The 9,933-nt window shown below is 44.7% G+C and overlaps 1 protein-coding gene and 1 long non-coding RNA gene across 29 annotated transcripts in view; one reads left to right on the forward strand and one right to left on the reverse strand.

The window, feature by feature from the left end:
- LOC149979877 (uncharacterized) overlaps nt 1–9,933 on the forward strand; it is a 357,657-nt gene that overhangs the window by 331,635 nt on the left and 16,089 nt on the right. The window lies entirely within an intron of this gene.
- LOC110536395 (calcium/calmodulin-dependent protein kinase type II subunit beta) overlaps nt 1–9,933 on the reverse strand; it is a 158,298-nt gene that overhangs the window by 7,592 nt on the left and 140,773 nt on the right. For 11 of the 28 annotated variants that reach the window (XM_090191152.1, XM_090191154.1, XM_036936358.2 and 8 more), the window contains 2 exons: nt 5,703–5,840; nt 3,345–3,527 (listed from right to left, as the gene is read on the reverse strand). The exons of 15 other annotated variants lie outside the window; for them this stretch is intronic. In XM_090191152.1, the coding sequence (XP_090047278.1) occupies nt 3,345–3,527; nt 5,703–5,840 (321 nt within the window). Of the gene's footprint in view, nt 1–3,344; nt 3,528–5,702; nt 5,841–9,933 lie in introns of those variants that run through there. 2 more of the 28 variants (XM_090191165.1, XR_016484703.1) reach the window with 2 other exon arrangements.

Raw genomic sequence — 9,933 nt, forward strand, 5'->3', positions numbered from 1 at the left:
ACAGCTGAACACACAAACTGTTGATAACTCTCACAGCTGAACACACTAACTGTTGATAACTCTCACAGCTGAACACACAAACTGTTGATAACTCTCACAGCTGAACACACTAACTGTTGATAACTCTCACAGCTGAACAAACAAACTGTTGATAACTCTCACAGCTGAACAAACAAACTGTTGATAACTCTCACAGCTGAACAAACAAACTGTTGATAACTCTCACAGCTGAACGAACAAACTGTTGATAACTCTCACAGCTGAACACACTGTTGATAACTCTCACAGCTGAACACACTAACTGTTGATAACTCTCACAGCTGAACAAACAAACTGTTGATAACTCTCACAGCTGAACAAACTGTTGATAACTCTCACAGCTGAACAAACAAACTGTTGATAACTCTCACAGCTGAACGAACAACCTGTTGATAACTCTCACAGCTGAACACACTAACTGTTGATAACTCTCACAGCTGAACACACTAACTGTTGATAACTCTCACAGCTGAACACACTGTTGATAACTCTCACAGCTGAACGAACAACCTGTTGATAACTCTCACAGCTGAACACACTAACTGTTGATAACTCTCACAGCTGAACACACTAACTGTTGATAACTCTCACAGCTGAACACACTAACTGTTGATAACTCTCACAGCTGAACACACTAACTGTTGATAACTCTCACAGCTGAACACACTGTTGATAACTCTCACAGCTGAACGAACAACCTGTTGATAACTCTCACAGCTGAACACACTAACTGTTGATAACTCTCACAGCTGAACACACTAACTGTTGATAACTCTCACAGCTGAACACACTAACTGTTGATAACTCTCACAGCTGAACACACAAACTGTTGATAACTCTCACAGCTGAACACACTAACTGTTGATAACTCTCACAGCTGAACAAACAAACTGTTGATAACTCTCACAGCTGAACAAACAAACTGTTGATAACTCTCACAGCTGAACAAACAAACTGTTGATAACTCTCACAGCTGAACGAACAAACTGTTGATAACTCTCACAGCTGAACACACTGTTGATAACTCTCACAGCTGAACACACTAACTGTTGATAACTCTCACAGCTGAACAAACAAACTGTTGATAACTCTCACAGCTGAACAAACTGTTGATAACTCTCACAGCTGAACAAACAAACTGTTGATAACTCTCACAGCTGAACGAACAACCTGTTGATAACTCTCACAGCTGAACACACTAACTGTTGATAACTCTCACAGCTGAACACACTAACTGTTGATAACTCTCACAGCTGAACACACTGTTGATAACTCTCACAGCTGAACGAACAACCTGTTGATAACTCTCACAGCTGAACACACTAACTGTTGATAACTCTCACAGCTGAACACACTAACTGTTGATAACTCTCACAGCTGAACACACTAACTGTTGATAACTCTCACAGCTGAACACACTAACTGTTGATAACTCTCACAGCTGAACGAACAACCGCTTCCATTCCATCTGGCATAATATCACTGCAGTTAATATTAGTTGCTACACGGGAAACCACATAATTCACAATTTTCACTTCCAACAAGCAATACACCACCACACAGGTAGATCAAATCAAATGTTATTAGTCACATGGGCCGAAATACTTACTTACGAGCCCCTAACCAACAATGCAGTTAAAAAAAATACAGATAAGAATAAGAAATAAAAGTAACAAGTAATTAAAGAGCAGCAGTATAATAACAATATCGAGACTATATACAGGGGGGTACTGGTACAGAGTTAATGTGTGGGGGCACCGGTTAGTTGAGGTAATATGTACATGTAGGTAGAGTTATTAAAGTGACTATACAATGATGATAACAACAGAGAGTAGTAGCGGTGTAAACGAGGGGGAGGGGCAATGCAAATAGTCTGGTTAGCCAATTGACTAGATGTTCAGGAGTCTTATGGCTTGGCCATAATGACCATCGTTATGTTTGGAGGAAAAAGGGGGAGGCTTGCAAGCCAAAGAACACCATCCCAACCGTGAAGCATGGGGGTGGCAGCATCATGTTGTGCTGCATGTTGTGCTGCAGGAGGGACTGGTGCACTTCACAAATTAGATGGCATCATGAGGATGGAAAAGTATGTGGATATATTGAAGCAACATCTCAAGACATCAGTCACCAAGTTAAATCTTGGTCGCAAATGGGTCTTCCAAATGGACAATGACCCCAACTATACTTCCAAAGTTGTGGCAAAATGGCCAACAAAGGACAACAAAGTCAAGGTATTGGAGTGGCCATCACAAAGCCCTGACCTCAACCCTATAGAAAATCTGTGGGCAGAACTGAAAAAGCATGTGCGAGCAAGGAGGCCTACAAACCTGACTCAATTACACCATCTCTGTCAAGAGGAATGGGCCAAAACTTATTGTGGGAAGCTTGTGGAAGGCGACACGAAACATTTGACCCAAGTTAAACCATTTTTACTTTGATTAAATATCAGTAATTGTGAAAAACTGAGTTTAAATGTATTTGGTTGGCTAAGGTGTATGTAAACTTCCGGCTTCAACTGTAATTGGTCAGGTGCCCGTAAAACGGCCTCAATCCACTGCAGCGACATTTCAGTCGTTTAAATGCCCTAAAGCTAAAAAAGTGTGACGACTTCTGCCAAAGTCTGTTCCTCTCCTTGTTTGGGCGGTGTTCACCGGTCTTCTGCACCATCACCCATCAATTTTTTATGTTCCATTTGTTTTGTCTGGTTGTCACACTCACCTGGTTTCAATCCCCTAATTACACGTTGTATATGTTCCCTCTGTTTCCCCCATGTTCTTGTCGGGAATTGTTTATTGTAAGTACTTGTGCTTCATGTGACTGGTGCGATACGGGTTTTGTTGTGTTTTGTTGTAGTTCGTAAGTCGGTAGTTATGTACATTAAACATCTCCGGATATTTCCCAAGCTCTGCTCTCCTGCGTTTGACTTCCCTGCCACCAGTCACGCACCCCTGACAAAAAGCTCTGCTCTCCTGCGTTGACTTCCATGCCACCAGTCACGCACCCCTGACAAAAAGCTCTGCTCTCCTGCGTTGACTTCCCTGCCACCAGTCACGCACCCCTGACAAAAAGCATCTAGAGCAACACTCAAAACACGTTGTAAACACCAAAACAATAGATTCAAACCTATATGGCCTAGAGCTGGGTAAGAGGCCTGGCTCGCCTGGTATAATGATCGGGGGAACTCTGGTTATCACACAAGTCGTGGTGCTGAGTGAGTGGCATCACAGCGTGCACTGTCGGTATAAACCCACGAAGCCATTTGATTGGCAGATTCTCTGAGGTCAGGGGTCATGCCGAGTACTCACTCTGAGAGGTGAGGGTGAGGCTGGAGAGGGACATGGGGGGAGGAGGGGAGGTGGGGTGTGATGGGTGGGGGGTGGGCCTGGGAGCTGGTACCACCTCCGCCTCGGCGGGCGCAGGTGGAGTGGGGGCTGAGGATGGGGCGGACGACCGGCGAACATTGCTCACTAGGTCTGAGAGACGGGATACTGGTCGCAGGAGGGAGAGAGAGCAACGGAAAGATAGAGAAGGAGAAATATATAAAAAGATAAGGAGGAGGTGTAGAACAGATCAGAAAATAAAATGAAAAAAACCTAAGTATAAAGAACGCACACAAAGTGACATATTCTATGAAACAGATTTAGAATGAAGATTACACATATTTAGCCAATGTTATTGTGGGTGTAGCGAAATGCTTATGTTCCTTTTGGAGATAGGAGCACAAGCATTTCACTACACCCGCAATAACATCTGTTAATTACGTGTATGTTACCAATAAAATGTAATTTGCTTGGATTATGAAACATGTCAATGAAAACCTCTCAAAACACATATAATAGAACAAAACTGAACAGATCATTTTCCTATGAGAGAGAATACGGTATAATTTTGGAACACAGCGCTGATTGTCTAAGTACCTACAGTACCAGTCAAAAGTTTGGACACACCTACTCATTCAAGGGTATTTTCTACATTGTAGAATAGTAGTGAAAACATCAAAACTATGAAATAACACACATGGAATCATATAGTAACCAAAAAAGTGTTACATAAATCAAAATACATTTTATATTTGAGGTTCTTCAAAGTAGCCACCCTTTGCCTTGATGACAGCTTTGCACACTCTTGGCATTCTCTCAACCAGCTTCATGAGGTAGTCACCTGGAATTAACTGGTGTGCCTTGTTAAAAGTTAATATTTAGAATTTCTTTCCTTCTTGATTCATTTGAGACAATCAGTTGTGTTGTGACAAGGTAGGGGTGGTATACAGAAGATAGCCCTATTTGGTAAAAGTCCATATTATTGCAAGAACAGCTCAAATAAGCAAAGAGAAACGACAGTAAATCGTTACTTTAAGACATGAAAGTCAATGTGGAAATGTCAAGAACTTTAAAAGTTTCTTCAAGTGCAGTCGGAAAAACCATCAAGCGCTATGATGAAACTGGCTCTCATGAGGACCGCCACAGGAAAGGAAGACCCAGAGTTACCTCTGCTGCAGAGGATAAGTTCATTAGAGTTACCAGCCTCAGATTGCAGCCCAAATAAATGCTTCACAGAGTTCAAGTAACAGACACATTTCAACATCAACTGTTCAGAGGAGACTACGTGAACCAGGCCTTCATGGTCGAATTGCTGCAAAGAAACCACTACTAAAGGACACCAATAAGAAGAAGAGACTTGCTTGTGCCAAGAAACATGAGGAATGGACATTAGACCAGTGGTAATCTGTCCTTTGGTCTGATGCGTACTAATTTGAGATGTTTGGTTCCAACCGCTGTGTCTTTGTGAGATGCAGAGTAGGTGAACGGATGATCTCCACGTGTGGTTCCCACCGTGAAGCATGGAGGAGGAGGTGTGATGGTGTGGGGGTGCTTTGCTGGGGACACAGTATGTGATTTATTTAGAATTCAAGGCACACTTAACCAGCATGGCTACCACAGCATTCTGCAGCAATACGTCATCCCATCTGGTACGCTTAGTAGAACTATCATTTGTTTTTCAACAGGACAATGACCCAACACACCTCCAGGCTGTGTAAGGGCTATTTGACCTAGAAGGAGTGCTGGAGTGCTGCCTCAGATGACCTGACCTCCACAATCACCCAACCTCAACCCAATTGAGATGGTTTGGGATGAGTTGGACCGCAGAGTGGAGGAAAAGCAGCCAACAAGTGCTCAGCATATGTGGAAACTCCTTCAAGACGGTTGGAAAAGCATCCCAGGTGAAGCTGGTTGAGAGAATGCCAAGAGTGTGCAAAGCTGTCATTAATTAAGGCAGAAGGGTGGTTATTTTCAAGAATCTAAAATCTATTTTAATTTGTTTAACACTTTTTTGTTTACTAAATGATTCCATATGTGTTATTTCATAGTTTTGATGTCTTCATTATTATTCTACAATGTAGAAAATAGTCAAAACAAATAAAAAACATTGAATTAGTATATATATATATATATATATATATATATATATATATATATATATACTGTATATATATGTATATATGTGTCCAAACTTTTGACTGCTACTGTACATTGCGTCGCAAATGGCATCCTGTCCCTATCACCTACATAGTGTACTATATTTAGCCTGACCCCTATGGGCCCTGGTCAAAAGTGTTGTAAGAATAGGGTACCATTTGTTACGCACCCCTGTAGTGCACTTACGCTGCATGGGGGTGTGTGCCATGGGTGGGGAGGCGGTGGATGGGGCAACTGGAGGGGGTGTGCTGGTGCCCCCCTCCCTGTCAGACATGGGCCCTGACGCCCTGCGTACAACGCCAAACAGGTCTGGCAGCTTAGTGGCTGGGGGAGGGAGGGAGGGAGGCAAGGAGAGGCAGGGAGGGAGGAGGAGAGGGAGGAAGGCAGGCAGGGAGAGGCAAGGAGGGCAAGGAGGGAGGGAGGGAGGCAATGAATATGAATAAAATAAAAGAGGACAGAACAGAAGATCTTCACCGACAAACTGCACGCCAAAAAGGAGAAAGAGCTGAAACAGAATCCATGCATGCGCCATTGGGACTGTGATGCTGTTCTGTCTGTGTCCACAAGAGAGAGACATGCACCATTGGGACTGTGATGCTGTTCTGTCTGTGTCCACAAGAGGGAGACATGCACCATTGGGACTGTGATGCTGTTCCGTCTGTGTCCACAAGAGAGAGACATGCACCATTGGGGCTGTGATGATGTTCCATCTGTGTCCACCAGTGGGAGACAGTGAGCCACTACACATACAGCGTAGAAGGCTCAAAATGGAACGACAGGAGAGGGGGATGAAGGGATTGGAGATAGAGAGAGGAGTGAGGGATGAGAAACAGAGTAGTGTGTACATCTCTAAATCTCTCTACACATGAGGCCAGCTTTTTCATGCTAGGCTAAGTTATAATTTATAGGCTAGTTTTTGTTAGACAATGTGGTGTCTCTACTCATATTTGCATAATACAGGCTTTATTCACAACAGTTGTTAGACATGATTGTTTGATATTAACACTGACGATTAGTGAAGAAGAGAAGAAGGACAACCTGGGTTCACTCAAGCCACATCATTCAGAAGGACCAAGCCACATTATTCAGAAGGACCAAGCTACATCATTCAGAAGGTCCTGGGTTCACTCAAGCTACATCATTCAGAAGGACCTGGGTTCACTCAAGCTACATCATTCAGAAGGACAACCTGGGTTCACTCAAACCACATCATTCAGAAGGACCAAGCCACATCATTCAGAAGGACCAAGCTACATCATTCAGAAGGACCTGGGTTCACTCAAGCTACATCATTCAAAAGGACCTGGGTTCACTCAAGCTACATCATTCAGAAGGACCTGGGTTCACTCAAACCACATCATTCAGAAGGACCTGGGTTCACTCAAGCTACATCATTCAGAAGGACCTGGGTTCACTCAAGCTACATCATTCAGAAGGACCTGGGTTCACTCAAACCACATCATTCAGAAGGACCTGGATTCACTCAAGCTACATCATTCAGAAGGACCTGGGTTCACTCAAGCTACATCATTCAGAAGGACCTGGGTTCACTCAAACCACATCATTCAGAAGGACCTGGGTTCACTCAAGCTACATCATTCAGAAGGACAACCTGGATTCACTCAAGCTACATCATTCAGAAGGACAACCTGGATTCACTCAAACCACATCATTCAGAAGGACCTGGGTTCACTCAAGCTACATCATTCAGAAGGTGTTCTATAAGTTGTGATGGTGAATACACAAGGGGTGTGTTAGCCATAAGTCACTCAGTAAGTCAATGCAGTGAGTCAACCAGGGTTGAATGTAAGAGCATGTCTGTGTGTGTTAGCGTTTATACACTGCTCAAAAAAATAAAGGGAACACTAAAATAACACATCCTAGATCTGAATGAATGAAATATTCTTATTAAATACTTTCTTTACATAGTTGAATGTGCTGACAACAAAATCACACAAAAATGATCAATGGAAATCAAATGTATCAACCCATGGAGGTCTGGATTTGGAGTCACACTCAAAATCAAAGTGGAAAACCACACTACAGGCTGATCCAACTTTGATGTAATGTCTTTAAAACAAGTCAAAATGAGGCTCAGTAGTGTGCGTGGCCTCCACGTGCCTGTATGACCTCCCGACAACGCCTGGGCATGCTCCTGATGAGGTGACGGATGGTCTCCTGAGGGATCTCCTCCCAGACCTGGACTAAAGCACCCGCCAACTCCTGGACAGTCCGTGGTGCAACGTGGTGTTGGTGGATGGAGCGAGACATGATGTTCCGGATGTGCTCAATTGGATTCAGGTCTGGGGAACGGGCGGGCCAGTCCATAGCATCAATGCCTTCCTCTTGCAGGAACTGCTGACACACTCCAGCCACATGAGGTCTAGCATTGTCTTGCAGTAGGAGGAACCCAGGGCCAACCGCACCAGCATATGGTCTCACAAGGGGTCTGAGGATCTCATTTCGATACCTAATGGCCGTCAGGCTAACTCTGGCGAGCACATGGAGGGCTGTGCGGCCCCCCAAAGAAATGTCACCCCACACCATGGGACCGCCAAACCGGTCATGCTGGAGGATGTTGCAGGCAGCAGAACGTTCTCCATGGCGTCTCCAAACTGTCATGTCTGTCACGTGCTCAGTCTGAACCTGCTTTCATCTGTGAAGAGCACAGAGCGCCAGTGGCGAATTTGCCAATCTTGGTGTTCTCTGGCAAATGCCAAACGTCCTGCACGGTGTTGGGCTGTAAGCACAACCCCCACCTGTGGACGTCGGGCCCTCATACCACCCTCATATAGTCTGTTTCTGACCGTTTGAGCAGACACATGCACATTTGTGGCCTGCTGGAGGTCATTTTGCAGGGCTCTGGCAGTGCTCCTCCTTGCACAAATGCGGAGGTAGCGGTCCTGCTGCTGGGTTGTTGCCCTCCTACGGCCTCCTCCACGTCTCCTGATGTACTGGCCTGTCTCCTGGTAGCGCCTCCATGCTCTGGACACTACGCTGACAGACACAGAAAACCTTCTTGCCACATTTCGCATTGATGTGCCATCCTGAATGAGCTGCACTACCTGAGCCACTTGTGTGGGTTGTAGACTCCGTCTCATGCTATCACTAGAGTGAAAGCACCGCCAGCATTAAAAAGTGACCAAAACATCAGCCAGGAAGCATAGGAACTGAGAAGTGGTCTGTGGTCCCCACCTGCAGAACCACTCCTTTATTGGGGGGTGTCTTGCTAAATGCCTATAATTTCCACCTGTTGTCTATTCCATTTGCACAACAGCATGTGAAATGTATTGTCAATCAGTGTTGCTTCCTAAGTGAACAGTTTGATTTCACAGAAGTGTGATTGACTTGGAGTTACATTGTGTTGTTTAAGTGTTCCCTTTATTTTTTTTAGAGCAGTGTACATAAGTGTGTGTGTGTGTGTGTGTGTGTGTGTGTGTGTGTGTGTGTGTGTGTGTGTGTTTATGCGCAATTGTGTGTGTGTGTGTGTGGGGGGGGGGGGGACCTGTGGCTGAGGGGCAGGAGACCTGTGGCTGAGGGGCAGGAGACCTGTGGCTGAGGGGCAGGAGACCTGTGGCTGAGGGGCAGGGGACCTGTGGCTGAGGGGCAGGGGACCTGTGGCAGGCTGACACTCTTAACTGAACTGTCTAAACTCTCCCTGACCTCACACACACACACACACACACACACACACACACACACACAGACAGAGCAATGGGAAGAGATGGATGGAAAAAAAGCTAAATGAATGAATCACAACATGTAGGAGGTAAATGGAAAGCAAATAAACACCCACTAACGATTTTAAATCTCTGTATTTAATCTACCTTGGTTACGTTCCAAATGGCAGACTATTCCCCAAACACTGCTACTTTTGACAAGGACGCATAGGGGATAGGGGACCATTTGGGATGTATCAGTAGACTTGATGCATTAAACACCTCCGCTGGATTTTCCATCTCCCCTGATGTCTTTGTTGTGGTTGAATGTTAATACAGCAAGCTAATTGGTTCTGTGGTTTTATTGAAGAGGTTAATTATCCAGGATGATAATTATGATCATGGTGATAATTACTATGGATGAAATGGCACCCTATTCCCAACAGAGTGCACTACTTTTGACCAGGGCTCTGTTTACTTTTCCCTTTATAGTGCACTGTTTTTTATCGGAGATCTGGTCAAAAGTATTTCACTATATAGGGCAGCGTTGCCCAACTGGCGTTCTGCGTGCCGAATTTGGCCCGCGGGTGGTCTTATTTGGCTACTCAAGTTCTCTTTCTTTTTTTCTTCCCAATTTCGTAATATATAATTGGTAGTTACAGTCTTGTCTCATCGCTGCAACTCCCGTACGGACTCGGGAGAGGCGAAGGTCGAGAGCCGTGCGTCCTCCGAAACACAACCCAGGCAAGCCGCACTGC

This window comes from Oncorhynchus mykiss, chromosome 11, assembly GCF_057628025.1.
Source record: "Oncorhynchus mykiss isolate SJ-2025 chromosome 11, ASM5762802v1, whole genome shotgun sequence".
Taxonomy (NCBI): domain Eukaryota; kingdom Metazoa; phylum Chordata; class Actinopteri; order Salmoniformes; family Salmonidae; genus Oncorhynchus; species Oncorhynchus mykiss.